Raw genomic sequence first — 21674 nt, forward strand, 5'->3', positions numbered from 1 at the left:
TGTATTCCTTTAGGGAGGTTTGAAAATTTATATGACAATTTGTTTCTATCGTATCTAGAAGTATGAAATTTTGCACAAAAGTTATTGAAACGACATCATTAATGGCGAATTTCCTTACTTTCTGCCATTACTCGCTGACGAGTATTTGCCACGCATCAGAAGATTTGTTACACAAGGCGTTTCCTTTCCTGAGCTTTTCTGTGACTGAAAAGCCCGATGCGTGATGTTATCTCTCTTCTGCACTCCTGACATTCAAACATCTCATTACTTTGTTGCCTCTACTTTTTGGTTGTCGTTTTTAACTGAATTTACAATTCGTCTCCATTGTGTTCTATTGTGCGCTACTTCCACCCACTGAATCCCACTTCCTCCCTTCCAATCCCCTTTAAGTTTTCATGGAAAATATCCTTGTATTTTTTGAATTGTCCACACTGTTTTCTCTTACTACAAGCTCACCGTAAAGAAGATATTTCGGTACGCGGTTTTCTTTCATCCTGCATACGTGGCGAGCTCATCTTAAGCGGGATTTAGTAATCATGACTTCAGCGCTCTCGCAGCTAGTTTTTTTAAGGACTGATACGTTTGAGATATGGTTACGTACGGCACCCAGGTTTCGCTTCCATATAACATGGTGGGGAATATTATTGCTCGGTATTCTGGCGAATTTTCACCAAACAGGTGTGTCGAAAAGGAAGAACAATTTGGAGATTTCGGTTGCTCAGCCACAACGAAAAGTCTCGTCGCCCATCCCATGGTTTCCGTGTTATGACTGTATTTTTGTAAACAAATAGTTCCTTTGGTGGTAACGTCACTTAACATTAAATCCAGTATTTTGTATCGGTATTCTGTGCATGCATTTAATCAATCGGAACAATTAATAAGTTTTCAAATTCGTCAATAAAATGAAAGAAATATGAAAGAATGATCTCCATTGTACCAGTTTCATAATTGAATCGTCGTTTTAAAGATGAATTCTCTTTTGCGGTTTTGCTTTTTACACTAAATATTTTGGTCTATAAAAAAACATATTTTGGTCTATAAAAAAACACACACACCATAATAAATAAATAGTCAAGGGAAGAACGCATGGTCAAAATTGTTCGTCTAGTTCTCTAGTTGAAACTACAGAAAACACTTACCAAAAAAAAAGACGCGGTTTCGCTTCTTTCTGTGTAATTCGAGCTTGTTTTCGATTATTTCCAGTTTGTTTCTCCAAAAATTACTTAAAAATTCTTTACGTTTGAGTCTAGAAACATGAAATGGTGACTTTATTAGGGCAATAAAAACATTCTTCTCTTTAAAGGGTAAAATGTAGAATGAGTAAGAGGGGGGTTAATCACCGCAAACTTTCAGACCTATTGTGTTCCCCTTTCTAGAGTTATAACTCATCATACAGTCCCAGGGCTTTGATAAAAGCCAGTATCTGGGACGGTTTTACAGAGGGTAGTTTTCCATTTCCAATATCAACCGTACCAAAGTTCATGGCACGAATGGTTGTCGTCTCGGCGCACTCAGTGATGAGGTGCTTTGGAGTTTCCCCATTTTCCCACAGAATTATCTGCATTCTCCGTTTTTTTCTTAGCTTCAATCTACTGAGGTGTTTATTGAGGACACAGTATCCCATTAAAACACCGAAGACTGTTCTTACTTAAATGAAGGAAAATCTTTGATATTTCTTGGTCGTAAATCCTCACAAACTTTAGAGGGTAAAATGAGATATGAGAAATATTTTATAATTTATTACATTTGAGTCTAGAACCATGAAATATTACTAAGCACTAGAACTTTTCTATGCGGACGAAGTCGCTGGCAGAATCTAGCTTCCCATAAAATAATGTATCTAGGTATTTCGTTTCCCTGTGAACGTTTTTCAATTGTATTTGCATCTTGGCCAAGAAGAACTATTGTATCGTGCATCTGTGTGCTAATTGCGAGAAGAGGAAAAGAAATAATAATATTCACCTTCCAATGGCCGCGGGTCGCGACAATAACAACAATTACTAGCTGCGTTGCAACGTTGCCAAGTGGGTCAAGGAAACGGAACGTTTCCGGACCGAATTCTATAGTCGTTCTTGCGAAAGTGTTTTTCGTATCATTTTCATCCGTCCCACGGCAAAGCATTTGCTACTGAAGTCGTACGAGGAATAATGAGATGTATTTTTTTCTTCGAAAGCAATAATTTTTTCTTTAAGATATTTTATTTGCATTAGGATCCATTACGTTCATGTTATTACAGTTTCCTTTTCTTTTTTTGCAGTTGATAAGGAGCAGAACAACTATTTACACCAATTACTGTCCAGACAACGGAACGATTTACAGCATCCGTCGCTGTGCGACTACGCTCGAAGAAAGGCCGTATATCCTACATCAACAGGTAATTCGAAACATAATTATTATATAGGGTGATATAACCTGACTATACGATATAAGACTAAAAAATGTCTATACCTATGTGGCGGATTCATCTCTCCAAAAAATCCTATATGGGTTTATTTCGCCACTGCAAAAAAATCTACAAAATAAAATAGTTATTTTTTGTAAACGTTGCTACGTTAAACCAAACAGAAACTACTTTTAGGTTTACAGATATACCAATTTGCCTAACGAACAAAAAATGCTTAACGTTTCGGAAAGTTTATCTCTTTCCGTCGTCGGAAGCAAAAAAATACAAAGAATAAAGAAAAAAACTATTTAAAATATCTAAATTCAACTATTCGAGAACTTTAGTTTTTTAAAACAGCTACGTCTATACAAAGAAGCGATTGCCATACATTATTAACATCTACAGATGCATGCGCAATACATGCATTTTTATTGGATTGTATTAAAAAGCCTCTTTTATTTTTCTTTTAGAGGCTATCGCTTCTTTCATTATAATTGTGGCGTTATTAAAAGACTGATATAAGTCTGATTTAACAAAGATCAACGCCAACAAGAACAAGCCTCAAAAATTAAAACCAAATTATTTTCAATATGCCAGATGCCATATTTATCACCACATAATCGAATTATTTTAGTAAATATCTTCATAAATATTACAAATAAAAAATGTGATAAAAATATTTTCAAAACCCCTTAAAAATGCCGATACTTTTAAATTACTTTTAGCCAGTGTTTTTCCCATTTTCTTTGTTTAATTCACCGGTAAAAAAGTTACTTTATATTGTTGCCTATCTAAAGATATTTAGTACGTACATTTAAAGCAGAGCTTCCCAATTTTTTTTCTCGTAAACCACTTTCAAAATTTTACTGGTTTTAATGAACACTCTGCTGTTACATTACTATGATATTCCCAAAACTCGTCAAAAAATGTGAAAATTAAATCTACCCATGGAAACTTGCATCGTGCCGTGGACTTTTGGGGTCCACATGGACCATTTTGGTAATCCCTGATTAAAGCATGCTTTATCTCTCCAGTATACAACCCACCGCATTCATAAGCACCTGGTATAAGACTTTTTTGAAGAGATGAATCCATCACAGAAGTATAGACATTGTTTATAACTACCTGGTTACTCTTTCTCTTGTTTTGATGTTCCCGGTTTTGTTCTTGTTAAGAAACTTCTTAGTGGAGTTCCTTAAATCACTCTGATGCCAATAAATCACAAATCAGTAGACAATGTAGAAGCAATCCAGTTGAAATCAGCATAATATTGAAAATTAAAAACACGAAACATGCCAATTAATTCTACCAGTCGAAATCTAATTTCTTTGACGAAACTTCACTATGACCCTTTTGAAAACTATCCCAAATAAACCCCGACAAGCTTAAAAAATAGGGTTCTATCAAAGACCTGATTATTTAATATTTTTCTAGCTTGATTCTAGATTATGAGAACGGACAAAAACTGGACATTGTCCACTGTGCCATCCGGTCACTCATTCCAATACAGCCGGTTTCTAGAAACTTATTTTTACCTCGGAACATGTCGGTATATTGAGTGTGGGAAATACTAAACTACACCGACAAAAAATATAAAGAAACGAATTAAACTATTAAGAGGAGCTAGCCAGCTAGCTGTATGAGGGTTTATTTAAATCTGGTAAATGTGGAAGAACAAGTTTGAAAGGAATAGCCAGTGGTCAAGCTTTTATTCCCTTTCTCGATTTAAGAAGGAACTTTTTTCGGTGGACATCGACGGTTAGAGTACTGTGGTGGTCAGTTGGTTGTAAATCGGGAAAATGGGGTGTAATGGGTGTAATTGGATATGTTAGGTAAAAGGGGTTGTTAACAATGGGGGTTAGGAAAAAATGTTTTAACGAATTTTCTTTTTTTATATTAATTTTGTATACTATATACCTATTAAAAATGCTAGCTCCAAAGTTCTTGGCTTTAGTCTACTATGGTGGTCAGTGAGGAGACAGTATCGTGAGAAATTTCTTCAAGTGTCTTAGACAGTATCGTGAGAAATTTCTTCAAGTGTCTTAGACCGTTGGAGAATTTCCATTCCGGGTTACGGATGGAGTCTTCCAAGTTCTTGATTTCTGCATTAAGTTGGTTTTCACTTCCAGTTAGTGGAGTATTCGATCCTTTTCTAGCTATATCTTTCGCTTTTTCACTACCTTCTATTCTTTGGTGGGCTGACACTCAGAGCAGAAGGATTTTATTTTCTTTGTCTAATTTGGCTCAAGAGCTTTTTATTAGAATCAGCACGAAACATTTTACATAGGAAAAACGGAAAAATTTTACATAGGAAGTTATATAACTATGCGAAACATGATATAGTTGTGAAAATCAGAAAATAAGGAAAAGGTGACATAACACTTTTATTTGAAATTATACATGTTCTACCCCACTACCGTGTGCTGTTATATAGTCTGTCCAACGACAATATCCATGACAGTGATATATGTGTCTGCCATTTTAATTTCAAAGTAGTTTGTTGGTGCAGTTGGAATGCATAACAGGAAATTAATATATTTAAAATTTGACTGATAAGTGATTACTTCAAAATATTGTGAAAAAAACTGTATAAAACTGAAAAAATATAATCGAGTTATTTTAAAAAAACGGTATGTATTAATATAAAACAAACAAGAACAAAACACCATATACCAAAAAAAATATAAAAAAAAACTATTTCTTACTTTCAAGCTTCAAGAAACTTCCCGCATTTATTACTATATTTATCAATATAACTTATGTACAAATACAAATATTAGACATAAGTTGACACAAAATTATAACCTATAATTTGGCAAGACTTTGACAAGCCTCAACAATATAAAGGCGTGTTCATACGCATCGGCGTCCGTTTGTCGTTCATCTTTCCGTCAAACCAATAAAATTGAGATATGATCTGTCATTTTTGAAATAAACCAATAAAACTGGTTAAAAACAACAAGAGACGACGTATAACGGATTTATATTTAAACCCATCCATAGTTAAATTAAAAAATATTAGAAACTTTTTTAGTAAAATAAATAGATTGGTATGGGACGTCATCTGCTTTTCTTCTGTCATCGTCTGTCGAAATCTTACCTGAAAAAAAAACAGAGTATATAAATAAAAATAATATGTAGTAATTGATAAAATATGACGTCCACCTTGATTTAAAGTTTATATTTTTATCATATATATTATTAATAGCATTTAAATGGGGTAATAAAAAATCGAAAAAAATGTAATTCCTTGCAGGAAATGCGTCAATGCATTGTATATAATTTTGTTGCATCGCCATGTTAAGACTGACCATTTCATATTATGCATATAGATTTTTAACAATGTTATTTAACATTAAGTAAATATTAAGCAACGGTAGGTGTTGAGTTTTTATATGAAAATATTTGAAAATATACATACATTTTTCAACCTCCACAGAAAAAAAATAATCTGTAAGTTTTTGATAGGTTAGAGTGCCTGCGTAATATACTTTCCCACAAATTTTTCTTTTTAATTACAAATCAAAATGATTTCTGAGAAATGCTTCAGAAATATTGACATTTTTGATAATATTTTTGAAAAAAAGATTAACATTTTCTTACGTCTAGTTGTTGCCAAGAAACGGTAAATAACTTTAAGGAAATATTGATCTTTGTAAATGTCACCCATAGATAAATGCAACAAGTTTAGATTGGAAAGCCCGTAAAAATTTTAGGGCGCGAAATTATTTTGGGTCGCGACCGTTATACGCGATCTGGCGCTGCTATCGCTAAGAACGCTAAGAACAACGGCCTAACAAAAACAGAAATAATTTTCTCTTGTCAAAGTCAGAATCATCAAAAATCATGATAATCTTTCAAAATCTTAAACCTCTCTCATTAAAGAAATTCCGAAAAGTGTTTATAGCGTCCATTTTCAAAGTAATTATTGCTATCTTGTGAGTTTAATTCAAGTTTTATTTACTCCAATCGGGGATAATTGTGAAAAAGTGGCATTAAAAACTTAAAAAGATGTGCTGTGAACTGTGAACTGCAAAAACCATCGTGGATCGTGGCATAACTTCGGTTTCCAGTGTTTCATAGGTATTTCATACATGCGTCCTTATATAAAATAAAGTTTCTTGTATGCAACACACTGTATTTTATTTATAAAATTAAACGAAAATCATAATAAATTTGAATAAACAATATTTGGCGATATAATTCCGGAAAAAGCCGAACTGCTCCGAAATTTTCAAAAGTTTTGGGTCGCGACCGTTGCAAGAATAGCGACAAATAGTGTTTATATTGTCCTTATGGGCACTTTGCAATCTAAACTTGTTTCATTTATCTATGATGTCCACCATTCATGTCTTTTCATTAATTCTTCCGTATTGCCTGTCTTATTTTTTACGTTAGTCGGGGAATATTTTCTTTTCCTACTAGATATACAACATACTATTTTTTGTGAATAATAACTATACAGGGTGAGTCTTACATAAGCGCAAATATTTTCAGGGCTTTTCAAAGAAACATTTTTTTCTTTACCGTTTTTCAAATATATAAAATAACCGAGTTACTCAAGTTTCAAAATTTAAAAAATTTGATTTATTTATAAAAAATTTTGAGAGCCGCCAGATTTTTTCTGTAATTGCGGTGAATAGGCGGTTATAAAAAGTTTTCTAAGTTATACAGGCAAACTTAAAAGAAAATGCACAATTTTCAATAAAAGATCGAACAATAAACATTGACTTATTTTGACACAATATACAAGGTCAGTTTTAAATAAGTGCAATTATTTTCAGGTCTGGTAAATCTCGATAAAAGAAACATATTTTCTTCAAATCTCTTCAAATAATAATTCAAAAATAACCGAGTTATTTTACTTTTAAAATTAAAAAAAATATATTAATCTACTACCTATGTTGCCATATTATTAAAAAATTATGGTTTTTAACTAAAAACTAAAAAAATTGGAAACTTTTTTAATTCAAAAATTCCAACTTTTCAAAAAAAAATTCGCGAAAAATATCTCATCGTGTTTCTGGGGTCAAAATATACTACCCCTAAAATATTTGCGCTTATTTAAGAGTCACCCTGTTTATAAAATTTATAGAATTTTATCAGTCAGTGTCTATTTATCAATTTTCCCACAAACATCGTTTGATTAATTACAATCAAACCCTTTTCTCTTTCCAATATTAAAAGAACGAAAAAAAAAACATAAACGACATTAACTGGCATGACGAAGAAACCTGTCCAATCATTAGTTCCGCTATTGCGACCTCCCTTCCTCTCCTGTCCTCTATTTTCTCTCACGCGGCCACGGTAAACAACACTTACCCCCTCCCCTCACCCCTTCGTCGTTCGCGGGTCCCTTTAAATGTCCAGTATTGTCCAGTTAAGTTCACCGAAAAAACCTGTCCCTTCCGAGAAGGAAGAAGTCGCCGTCTTTGTTCTTTGTTCGCGTTAAGGCTAGGGTTGCAGTGACCTTCCTGGCCCCGCAAACCATTAATCATCCTTTTATGTCTTGGAGGATGAGCGTCAGGGGTTAAGGTGGTTGATGGCGACCAGGCGAAGAATAGGGGTGGTTGAAAGGGTTACGAAGGACGGTAAATTGTTTGGGCGACTGGACAAGGATGGTTCACGATTATGTCGTTACGTATGTTGACCGTTGGAGAAGTTGCTTGCGGATTTTTTTCGATGGATAGATAACGTACAGGGGGAGATCTTTAAATTTAGCGGTCTTTTGTCATGTACGTCTTACGTGACAATGACGTTATAGTAACGCTGTTTTCTGTAGTTTTTCTGTTACTTTTCTGATGTTTTGCCTGATACCTTTACTATTACGTAAACCCGACGGAAAAAATGTCGTCAAATTTAAAGTGTTATATTTTTTTATTTTTATCCCAATTTTCATGAATTTTTTTGCAAACTGTACAGGGTGGCTCGAATTCGACGCTCATCATTGGGATTGCGGAAACCGTAAGAGATACAGAATCGGTTAAATGGGCGCAAAGTTGCGCAATTTGATGCTCAATAAAATGCCCGTATTGCAATTTGAAAAACTCCGAATACTTCCGAATATATTCGAAAAAAAAACGGAATTTTCAATTTTGTTTTCTATTGTTTCCTGGCTTTATTTTTTAAGATAACTTAAAATGAAAAACACATTTTCATGGCCACTTTTTCTGTTCTATAACTCTGTGTGATTAAATATTGACTCTGACGTTTCGGCTTTTGGCGACCATCATCAACTTAATTTTTTTAAATACGGACCTGATTTTTTTTCAATTTAATTAAATCCTTTCATCACTCTTAAAACACTATATATAGTCACTTTGATATTTGCCGACGTTTCGTACAGAAAATTTCATCACCAGAATATTTTATGCAAAAAAAAATGCAATACGGCATTTTATTGAGCATCAAATTGCGCGACTTTGCCTCCATTTAACCGATCCTGTATCTCTTACGTTTTCCGAAATCCCAATGATGAGCGTCGAATTCGAGTCACCCTGTACATAATAATAGCAAATTTAATTCGTGAACTCAGTTTTTTAAAATGTTTAGTATTTGGTTTACTATACAGAGTTAATCGAAGGCTTGTTTTTTGCCCTAATTTTAAAATACCCTGTGCAATAATTTCATAAGCAAGTTTTCCTAAAACCGTAATTTTTGATTAGGCCCATGTCTTCTGAGCATCTTGTTTCTTGTCTCATGTCAAAACATGTCTTTTAAGAGCGAAATGAACTTGCCACCAATAATTTGCAATTTTTTCAATTATAATTACTTTGTTATATTATTTATTAATATAACGAGGTTGCTGGTTATGGTGAATATTGTTATAATGTTATATTGGGGCTGTATTACATGCTCTATACTAAATTAAAAAAAAACGTTAAAGTGTAGCAATCCAGTCTTGGGTTTAAGATATTCATAACAATAAAGGCAGGCGGTCACTGCGAGCGAAACTAAACTAAGCTAAGAATATAAATAGAAACGGTAACTAAACTAAAATAAGTTTCATCGGCCACTGGGAACGATTTTTGCTTAGTAGTCAGCTAAGTTAGTTTGGCGTTTTCGTATTGTGTCTCTGCTATCATAGAATTAATCGCTGGAACCTGTCGAAAACGAGCGAAACTAAACTACGACTTGAATCTTCGTTCATATATTTTCGTTTAGTTTCGCTCAAGTGGCCGCTAGTGCATTTAAAAGTATGGGAGCTGATTTTTACAAACCTTATCTTCGCTTGGCTTAGTTTAGTTTTTAGTTTCGCTCGCAGTTGCCGCCCGCCTTAACAGATCTTAACGATATTAAAGATAATATAACTGTAACAACCAAGCATACCAACAGAAAAAAAATCTAAAATATAACCTAATACTTATTATTCATTGCCCTGGCTGCTATAACTGCATGTAGACGTTAGACGTACGTTCATACTGTTTTTAGAGATAATACTGTAGTTTTGCTTCTTGCGAAAATTTTAAAACTGAACAACAGATTACGATGAACCTTAAAAATCTTTTTCAAAACTGGTAGCTATAGATACCGAATAACGTTAATCACGTTATTTGACCGACACAGCGTTGCCCACTTTTATATATTTTCTTTTAAATTAAAATATTTTAGGAACCAAATATAAATTAATTATAAATATAAGAACAGTTATTATTTATATCAACAAAACTCACCTCCTTAACGACACTTAAGGGACATAACGGGCCATTATTACCGCTTTCCCGTTCAAAATATTCTAATAAAGTAGCAATGAGTTTTTTTGCAACGGCTATTAAGCTATCTTGTATACTTCGCACTAACAAAAGTTCTTAAAAGAACAATGTTCGACTGTAAAATCTGGTAGTAAAAATGTTTAAGCTTAAAGTTTCACAATACAATTCATTTAAACCAAAAACTCGTAATAAAAAACTAAGTGTCAAAACGAATGACAGTGTCTTGGAAATAAATAAATAAATGTGGCAATTTGACATTTTTTACAGCAGAGCTACCACCTGAATCCCCAGCGGGAAATTTAAATTCCGGCGCCAAATATGTCCATGGTTTTGCAACAATAAATTTAATAGAATATCCTAGCAACAGCTTGCGATAGTCAGTTGTATCGTTGTATCCATAGAGAAAGCTTAATATTTAGCTTATAAAACAATCAATTTTTGATTTTTAACCACAATTTTTCTTGACGGATCATAATATTATATAAAATATAAAATTCCGGATACATTCTAGACGGACTATAGTTTACTTAATTTCAAACAACCCCTCGTACACGTACCTACTTTGTCCGTCCTTTCCACTTGTCCAATATTTTTCGATGTAGTGAGAATGCCCGACCGTAAGTTTTCATTTCGCAATTTGCATAAGAAATTCAACGCTCGCTGCCCGCTAAAGGGGGATTGTTTTGATTTATTTATTCGACAGTTCGGAACAAGGGTGCCGCTGCTCCGACGTGCCATTCCCTCAACCCCCTTGACCATCCCCTGACCATCCGTTAGTCCGGTAGAGGATTAATAGTGCCTTTTTTCCTGACCTTTTTTATTTTTTCGCTGACCTTTGGTTCCTGTTCCTCTACTGGCCGGGCGATGGGGTGGCAAATTTAACGGATTTCTGGTCTTTTTTCGTGTCTCTTCCTTTTGTCTTTTATTGATAGTTTCTTTATTTGTTTTGTTTATTTATTTACTATTTGAACAAAAGGATTTCTTGAAATAAATGTTGATTGCTTGCCCCTGGAATAGACAAAATAACTAGAGATGAGATAGTAAGATAATATATCACAAAATATAGTAAACTAACGTGTACCCACGACTTCGTTCGCGTCGAATTAATCATTTGTAATGGTGATTATAAAGCAAAGCAAGAATTTCCATTAATATACAAACTGGATAAAATGTTCTCACATTTATGTCAGCATGAGAAAAAACAATATGGCGATATTATTATATTTTGGCAGTTACTAAATATGAAAGATAAAAATTATTTTCACCCCATTTCACCTCCTTAGGGGTAGATTTGAAAAAACTACTGCGATAACAAAAGAGATATAAAAAGGTACTTAAATAGAGCCCACAGTCAACCCGTTTCCAAAAATCAGCTTTAAACGTCAAGCAGTTTAAACAGAATCGTGATTGCCCAATGGTCATATTTTATGAAACACCCTGTATAAATTTTTAAAAATCTTAATATATGTAAAACAACAAAATAAAAGATACGTGTTTAATAGTTTTTCCGAAAAACTCCCCGGTTTTTAAATAAAAAATATTCTAATATTTGAGGGGTGGTGTCACCCCCTTAGAATTCGAGTTTCGAAAAATCCCTTCTTATCGAACCTCTACACCCTAAAGTCAATCCGTTTTCCAAAAATCAGCTTTTTACGTCAAGCGCTTTACTTAAACAGGATCGTGATTAATCAATGCTCAGATTTTTCAAAACACCCTGTATACATTTTTAAAAAATCTTAAAATATGTAAAAAAACAAAATAAAATATACGTGTTTAAGCGTTTTTTCGGAAACTTGACCGTTTTTTAAATAAAAAATATTGTAATATTTGAGGGGTGGTTTCACCCCCTTGGAATTAGAATTTCGAAAAATCCCTTCTTGTCGAACCTCTACACCCTAGAATCAACCTGTATGCCAAAATTGAGCTTCTTACGTTGAGTGGTTTGAGCAGGATCGTGATTAATCAGTGAGTCAGTCACTTAAGGATTTTATATATTAGTATAGATAATTTTACTCTTCGACATAAAGAGCTCAGATAACGCGAAATTTTAACTTTGTCCTCTAGACCATTTTAACGTGTGTATTTTCAAATTTTGAAACGCTAAACCAACAATTTATACACGAACATTACAAGTTAATAAAAAACCTGTAAAAACTCGAAAAGATAGCAATTTTTCCGAAAAATACAGCAATTTAATACCTACAGTAATCCCTCGAAAACTATATTTACCCGTGCCGTCGTATTTACCATTTCTGCAAAACGAGAGTGCCTATGGTAAACACCGGCCCCTCTCCAAGATTATTATGTACCGTCTGTCCGAAATATGTGTGATTTAACCCTTTTGCACAATGGCGAATAACAAGAATGACGTATGGGCAGCTGTCGCGGCCGGCACGTGTGATTGTTATTTGCGCATTTCATCGAAAAACAGTGAAAGGGCCTTAAGTAAACCTTTTTGGGCAACGAATTCGTAAATCTCTTCAGCTGTCGAGAGGCAAATGGCACGTAGCGATGTATATGTCAATTTGAGAGTGAATAGATGTAATATTGCAAAGATCCACTTACATATTATAATTCCATATTTCATGACAAGTTTATATCATTAGTTTACTTACAACTACATATAGGTAATGTTGATATCATTGACTGTTTAAAGTTTTGAAAGTCACATTATCTACTTTTATTTCTTACTGAATTAATATAAACTTAAATCATCTTGGTTCCGCTAGATTAGATTAGATTCTTAGAGGTGGCTTTCGGCCTGATCCACTGCGACCTTCTCAGATCTATTGTGGTCCTCTTCAGATCCTTAGATTACATTCTCCAGTCCTATCCTTTTCACAAAGTTTAGCAACTTGGAGACTGAACCCTCCATTTAGCTCCTTGGCAATGGCCTATCATTGCCTATTACCGGGAACCGCACATTTGCCAGGCTGTCACACCGACATAAAATGTGTTCTGACGTTTCTTCTTCAGATTGGCAGAACCTACACATAGCTTCGTCTGTCAATCCCATCAGCTTTAGATGCCTATTTAGCTTACAATGCCCTGTTAGTAGACCTACTACAGCTTTGACTGTCTTTCTGTCCTTGCTTATCAAGTCTACCGTGAATTTTGGCAAATGTTCTACAATGAACCTTTTCGCCTGTCTCTGCCCTGGTGAGTTTCTCCACCATTCTAGAGATTTGTTGGCCACCCATCGTTCCGTGGCCATTCTCGTGACCGCCTTTGCAACGCCGCAGAAAGGTTCTGAGCCTATGAATGGCATTGATGAGCCTTGCTTGGCCCTTTCATCTGCCTTTTCGTTACCCTTGTGACCCTCGTGCCCTGGCACCTTGGTCAACGTAACAGTGCTACGTCCGCCCAATGTATTCAGAGCACGCACACAGTCCCACACTAGTCTTGGTTCCGCTAACCATAAATAGAGTTATAACTTATAACATAACTCCCTTGGCACATTATTAACGAGAATTATGATGCCATAATTTCCTCTACCTTTTAGTAGGTTGCAGTAAGTTATATAATACAATAGAGATTTTAAGTAATAATATAAAATGAAAATAAACTCCTCTAATAATTTATTTACACAGGTATAATAAATTTACAAGAGAACAGTTTCATCGACATTCCCTGCTAAAATATTTTTCTGTCCCAAAACAGGTGTTTTTATATTCCTTTTGGTAAATGGATTCACTTTTAGCTGGAAGTAATGCTTGTCGTGATTCTTCAGTTTTTTAATATTTCCCCCATTTTAATGGAAATTCTTCTCCCTGGCTTAACAGTATCAATTCTATGTTGCAAAATAAAACACTAATTCACCGAAATACACCAAAACACTTTATTTTTGCACTGGATACGCGTTTCGCTAACCATGATGAAATATGAATATTGAATAACCAACTAAGATGCTAACCATGTTAGCGTCTTGTTGCGTTTTTTTTAAAACATTACCACTGCAGTTTAACAGAGTTTAACGGAGAGCAGTTAACTACAGGTATTTAACTTTTGAGAAACTAATAAATAACAATAAACAAAAAATATAGATATTGGCAGAAGGCATGTATAACAAGTTGTATATTACTTAAAAAATAAACAGTTGTATAATTAAAACTAATGACTATATTTATTCATGATGTTCTTTGCTGGTACATGACATTGTAGAGTTCTAATAAATATATAGTGGTTATATGTAAAAAAAATGGTGTTAAGAGTTGTACTAAATATCTATGAAAGTAATACCATTACAAGACGTAATGTAATGAAACCTAAGATCTAAATCATATTTTAAATATTAAATCGACATGAATGTTCTTAACAATCTAACCACTAAACATAGTCTGTACGATATTACTTAAGATGTACATTATTGTTTAAGACTGAAAATGTTTTAGATGTTAAAAGTAAAACTAGAACTTAAATCTACACTTAGCTGTTCTTTAAGTAACCTTGCTTCAAACAGTAGCAGCGTGAGGTGGTCTCGCATCTCTGTACTCGGCCATCCAATACAACAAAACGGGCCAGAATGAGGACACCATGAATTGGAACAGCCGTAACTACTAACTAGTTTATGGATGGGAACGAAGCAGCATGGGGCTCAAGCTACATCCACGCTGGGGCACTTTATATGCAAGAAAAATCATTCCTACTGGGGACACTCGTCCACAGGACATCCGTACAAGGGAACACTACCCGTACCTTGGACCATAACCCAGAACTATAACCTTGGACACAGTCCGTCCATAAGATAACGGTACAGGGGAACACTACCCGTATCTTGGAACACTACTAGGACCTTGGATAATGCCCGTACCTTGGAATCAATACATAGATATGGGACACCTGCCCATACCTTGGACACAGTCCGTCCATAAGATAACGGTACAGGGGAACACTACCCGTACCTTGGATACTACTAGGACCTTGGATAATGCCCGTACCTTGTAAATAGTCCGTACCTTGGACCCTAAAAATATGAAACTCTTGTTTAAAACCAAACAAGGTCTAATAAACAAAATAAACCTACCTCGAATTACTTCCGAGGGCTCAATAATAAACAAAGAAACTGTCCTTTCTTCCATGTAACATTCTGGAGGACAAAAGAAAAGGGACGCCAACGTGCCAGCAAAATACAAATACAAGTTAAGTTGGGACATCCAAAACTCTACCCTGTTGGTTTGAAATAGCAGCTGATTCAAATTATACAGCAAGATTTAAATAACCACCATTTCCAAAAACCGGGATACAACAGAGCGGCAAAACAAAGTTAGGTTAAGCACGGAGAGAGTTGGCAGAAGCGATGTTGACAGCGCCTCCTCAGAGCGATAACAGAGTTGTGTCAAACGATAACAGGGTTGGCGACTAGGGAACGTAAAAATTACGCCAAGCGTGCCAAATAAATTATCAGGCCTGAACGATACGAAATCCGATGACGATACGCCAGACATCATATATATCATATATAAAAAAGACATGTAACGATCTAAAAACGTTACAGTCTTAGTTAACTTCAGTTTTACTACAGTTTAACTACAGTTAACTACAGTTTTAATCTTTTGCAGGATTAAAACTACAATTTTAATCATCTGCAGAAAGAAAAAATAACAATTTCAAAACGCATAAAATATAAAAAAGTTAGGTAATATCAGTGACGTAGAAATAGATTGTTTCTACGTTATTGGGTAATATTAATTTTGATAGAAATTGAAAATTAATCCTATTATTGTTACTAATGTATAAGAAGACTTCAAAATGTTTAAAAAAAGGGTATTTTATGTTTCTTAAACCCACTTTCTTCTTTCCAGGTTCCTTACCTCCCAGTCCAGCTGATTCGGGTGTTTCGGATGTTGACAGTTCATCATCAGGACATACGTCGACGGACGAACTGAAGGCTCGTTTACAGCCTTCAGTGCATTCTCCCGTTGGAGGATTGTTCTCTAGACATCCTGCATTGAACTGGAACTCACCCATTCACCAACATCCGGCTCAGAGACAGAGTCACGTGGCTCAGCAGTTCTACCAACCTTTTACCACCAGTAAGTACTTAGAAATTAGCCAATGACAAATTGCGACACTTTTATTGTTGATTGAAATCTTTTAAAATTGTTACTGTCATTTGCTCTGAGGTAGATACATTTTAAAAATATTTAAAAATTCTGTGTAATTTCAGAAATTTCAGATATTTCCTATTTTTGTTAATGGTGGATCAGATGTTTGGGTATTGGCCTATTTCTCTGCTTTCTTTCTTTTCTTAGCCTACCTTTGTCTTGGTGAATTTTACCACCATCTCTAGAGATTCTGGCTACACTGTTTTTTTGGCCATATTTATAATCGCTATTCAGCATCGCAGAATAGTTCTTACGAATGGCATTGATAAGTCTTGTATGGCCATTTCATCTATCTTTTCGTGGTCTTTGTGGCCCTTCTATACCCAATTTTTTTCCAAATTATCCCTATATGGGAAAATGTAGGGTTCGTTTCATCTAATGATATGAACAATGAACAATAAATATAAAATTATGACTTTTCTTAACACTACAAACTTTCATCTCTATAGAAATTAAAATAGGCGATATAAAATTGTTGAAAATTTTTTACATTTACAGAAACACAAAGTATTAACTTATGAATATTTTAGAAAATTATATTTCTTTAGGTTCCACAATTTTTTCATTTTTTTTTAATTTTGTGTGCATGGTTTTTATTTTATTTGAGGAATTTATTTTAATAAGTTATATAATTCCTTAAAACGATAAAATGCAACAAATTCAAAGGCAAATATATTAAAAAAAGAGCAAAACAAATATTTATCTTAATCTAGACTTGTTCACATTATAATGGTATTAATGTCATTTAAATTTAATTAACAAAAATTATAAAAAGTACTTAAATACTTATATTTCATGCTGATAATTTTTGGCTTTGTTAATATTTTGAGAGAATTATTTTTTTTGGAAATGAATATCATTTTTGATAAAATAAAGATTTTTCGAGATATTTCTTGGGGGGGATTGTTCTTTAATGATGATACCTTTAGGTACAATGATGTGTTGTAATCGTCTGGGAACATAGCCATTGCAACAGAACACTTTAAAATCTATATAAGTGTTTATTTTTTATGTATGAAAACACAAGGGCTAGAATGTACGAAGGCAGTTTTCTTAAGAGCTCTTAACTTGCATATAAAAGTAGCGAAACTACAATAAACAGTCAACAATTTAGGTGTAATTTATATCATTATGTTAATTATCAAACTCCAAGTAGATATTGGTATATGATGCACAATAATGTTTAAAATTCCTTGGGGAAAACTTCATTTCTATGCCGTTGATGGTTCCATCTGCTTCGAAGCTTTGTTCTTATAATTGGCAGTTTCAGGGTTTTTGCAGACCATAGCAGACATACGTTTTAGTCAGAAGATCAATTTGTATTTGTTTTTCCCAAATTATATATAGGGTGCCCGGTGGCATAGAGGTGCAGGCTCTCGTCTACCAATCTCAAGGTAGTGGGTTCGAATCCTACATCCGGCATTTCATCAGCCGACTATTTTTATTAAAATAAAAATAGTGTGGGTACCTAGGTCGACTCAGCCTTAAATGAGTACTTGGAATTCACAATCCTGCGGTAATAATTGGCGGTTGAAGTGTAGTGCTAGCCACATTAACTTCCTTGTATACCGAACGGCTCTAGCATGGCAAGCTGTACCTTGCTACTCCCAAGGCGTTAAACGCTATATACGGGAGCTACTATTATAATATATTCTTCCCAAATTAAATTCCTTCATTGATAAGGTTTTGATCATCAGAGCCCATTTTCACTGTCATCAATCATTAACGGGATAATTGTCATCGGACTGATTATTATCAAAATACTCCCTCCGGAAACTTCACTATTGTAACTATGAGTGCTATCAATGGCTTTTTATTTATTGTCGATCTTCCTTGAGTGCTCTTTACCAGCTTTATCAGAAAAATTAGTTGTTGCTTCATTATTCTACGCTTCTTTTATGTCAGGATTGTTAACTGTACACTGTCAATGATCCTGTCAAAAGATTGAAGGTAAGAAACAACGGCGAATGCAGATTCTGTAGAAAAAATAGAGAAACTAGAACATCTCATCACTGAGTGCGCCGAGACAACAACAATTAATTTGTACCATAAGCTTTGGTACCACTGAAATCGGATAAATAACCGCTATAAAACCGTCTCAGATACTGGCTTTTGGCAAAGCCCTGAAACTGTATGATGAGTTATATCACAAGTAAGAGAGATCACAATAGATTTATAAGGTCCCGGTGACTCCTGCAACTCCCAGTGGACGATATGCCAAGAACGTACAACTTTGACAAACATGTCAATGTAGTATTGAGCAATAAGAAGGATTGGAAGAGCGAAACGCTTGCCCAGCAGTTAAAAGACCATACCATAACTTGGTATACTGATGCTTCCAAAACCAATACGGGAACAGGGATCGGAGAACAAGTGAGGAAAATTTCAAATAAGTCATTAATGTGATTATTACATATTATGTGGTTGTAATTAAAATATGTTGTTGTTCATTACCAATTTCATTTATTTTCGAAAAAGAATAATCTCAACGCGGAATATGCAAACATTTTATGATAAGAGAGTAATATTATACCGTTGTTATTCGTTTATTTGTGAGGTAGGTCATCGATAAATAAATTCGCAAACGACAGCGGTGAATTGAAGGTTATGATAAAAAAAATTCGGAGTTTTTGCATAACGATAAGCGTCCTCCGTTTGGTTATTAAACTTTGCCTGCCGCTAAAGGTGTACCCACACGTCCTATTTCATAAATTGATATTATTAATAATATTTAATAATTTATTAATTAAAATGTTATAAAGTTAATTCTTAGATAACTTAGTAAAAATAATGGTGAGTTTTAAAATACTTGTTGGCACGATTTTACTTGCAACTTTATAGAGACGAAGAGACTTTCTTGGAGACGAAATATTATATTTTTCCATGTCATTTTAAATATCTATTAGACAAAAATACTAGATGGATCACTTGTACATAAATTGAAAAATAAATCTTTGCCATTTAGAGGTCTAATGGATTCACACGAAATTACTTCAAAAATCGGTCCAACATTTTAATTGATGAACCATATAAGGTGGGATATGAGTTTATAACATTTGAAAGATCCAGGAGTAAAACTTGATAAGCTCCAATTTCTTAATTTTAGGATTTTCAATATTATAGTAGGTCTAACTGGTCCCTACAAAATGTATAAGCTCTGCAGGGCAATAAGTTGCTTAATCCTATGATATATATATGTACACTAAGAGACATAACCTAACCTAACCTGATAACCAACAGCGTCTAGTGCTCTCCTGTAAAATTAGTAAAATGGCGCTTATCATGTTCCCCACCCCATGTATAATTATTTTTAATTTATTAAAAGTATTTAAACGTTACAATGGAAGCGTAACATTTTATTTCATGAATAGATTATAAAATAGTTTTTACAGTTTTCTAGGACACATTTTTATAACTTTTACAGTTATTTCTCGATTTATAAAGTTTTTAAAAATTTCATTTTTTTTAATGCCGCTTAAAGGTCTAGCAGCTGATGCGGCTTATACAAAATCCTTCCTTCCTAGAAGTTGACTTTTTTTATTTAAATCACATGATTAAAATAAAAAAAATCACTTACTTTAAATCACGATTTAAATTATGATTTAAATCATGCCAAACCTGGTTTACTCTTGATAACGTTCAGTGATCCATCTGACCAACACGTCAAAAATAACTAAAGAAAATGGAAGCCCGAAATTCTTTTAGTTTCAATACTGAATCATTGTTTCTCACATTCAAAGAAACAATATACAGGGTGTCCCAGAAATAAGTGCAATTATTTTAAGGGGTAGTAGATCTAATATAAGTATAACGGAGTTATTTTACTTTAAAAAAATGATTTTAATAATGAAGAAATTATGTTTTTTTACCTAAAAACTAAAAAAAATTTCCAACAAATTTTCAAAAAAATTTCGAATTTTCCAAAAAAAAAAATCGCGAATAAAAAACACATAGGTGTGTTTCTGGGGTTGAACTATACTAACAGTTAAAATACTTGCACTTATTTCTGGGACACCCTGTATAGTAATCGCAAAATAATTTCCGATACATGTGATCCGCAAAATAATTTCCGATACAATTTTGAGTTACAAGCGATGGCGACAGCGTTGCCAGATTGTGATGGATTTATGAGATGTACCTATTATAAGGTACATCTCATAAATCCATCATATACAATATTCATTTTAGTAATTAATTTATTTATTTGTTTTATAGCTTATTTTACTTTTTAATAGCTCATTAATATTAACAGCCTGTGAAAGTGCACTCACAGTAGAAATATTTAAGTTTAAGGTAGCAGTTACTCGCGAGAAGTAAGCAGAAATAAGTTTGAAAGTGGTATTGTGCTTACCGATCAAACTTACTTCTCTGACTGCAGTCGAGAGTAATAAAGGAACTTTATTGTCACTTTCTCTTTCAAAATAGTTCACCAGGAAAGCTACAAGCTCCTTGCTTGGACTGTTTAAATGCTTCGGCATATTTTCAACACACAATTTCAAGAAATGCAACATAAAAACACGAAAATTTAGATCTTAAAAGAACTGTTTGTGCTTAAAAGTACAATTTTTTAGAAAAGACTATGAAAATCGGCAAAAAAAACGGAAATTACTCACAAAGATTCAACAACAACACGATATTGTACAAAATAATGAGTGACATTATGATCATTGTCAAATAGTAAACGACAACGTTGCTGAACACGGCGCAATGTGGCCAACCTGGCGATAATAAAATACGGTTTAAACTAATTTTTGCAGGTTTAATCTAAATAAAATATCTGATACAACTATTTGCTCTATAAAGTAAAATGAATGATTGTATTGTATTGTATTGACTAAGAGTGGGTCCCATGGGGGGACCCTCCACTGAGGCCGCGAGGGCCTATTGTGGCTCAGTTTCTACACGCTCTAATTTACAAGAGCGTCAAAGTTCACCCTCAAGACCCAGCCTCCTAATATAGGCCGTTATGTCTGAGGGCGATATGTCTCCTAGGTCTGATAGGTCTAGCATGGGTTTGCCAAACATCTCAAACCTGGTCCTGCTCCCAGCGGGGCAGGTACACATAACGTGCTTCATTGTTTCGTCATCTTCCATACAGAGTCGGCATTCGGCGTCTTCCACCAGTCCCGTCCTCTGTAGGTGAGATCTCAGCCGGCAGTGACCCGTATACACTGCAGTGAGCACACGCGTTCCATTCCTACCGGCCTTTAGGAGTTCTCATGTTCTATGTTTGGATGGCCCTGCTAGGATTTTCTTGGCATGTTCCATTCCGGGACTGTCATTCCAGTCCCGGAACGTCGCACTCCTAACCCATTCACAGAGCCTGTCTCTTGCGAGATTTTTAGGAACGCTAAGTGTCGGTTCTGGGCCCACGAATGGCGAGCCTGCACCAATTTTGGCGAGGAAATCAGCACGTTCATTTCCCTCTAAGCCGACATTTCCCTCTAAGCCGACATGGTATCCATATTAGCGACA

At 34.4% G+C, this 21674-nt stretch overlaps 1 protein-coding gene across 2 annotated transcripts in view; it reads left to right on the forward strand.

The window, feature by feature from the left end:
- LOC115882914 (ecdysone-induced protein 74EF) overlaps nucleotides 1-21674 on the forward strand; it is a 274754-nt gene that overhangs the window by 211915 nt on the left and 41165 nt on the right. For both annotated transcript variants that reach the window (XM_030901181.1, XM_030901182.1), the window contains 2 exons: nucleotides 2258-2374; nucleotides 15897-16127. In XM_030901181.1, the coding sequence (XP_030757041.1) occupies nucleotides 2258-2374; nucleotides 15897-16127 (348 nt within the window). The remainder of the gene's footprint in view (nucleotides 1-2257; nucleotides 2375-15896; nucleotides 16128-21674) is intronic.

This window comes from Sitophilus oryzae, unplaced genomic scaffold (genome assembly GCF_002938485.1).
Source record: "Sitophilus oryzae breed Bouriz unplaced genomic scaffold, Soryzae_2.0 scaffold_179_pilon_pilon, whole genome shotgun sequence".
In the NCBI taxonomy this organism is placed as follows: Eukaryota; Metazoa; Arthropoda; class Insecta; order Coleoptera; family Curculionidae; genus Sitophilus; species Sitophilus oryzae.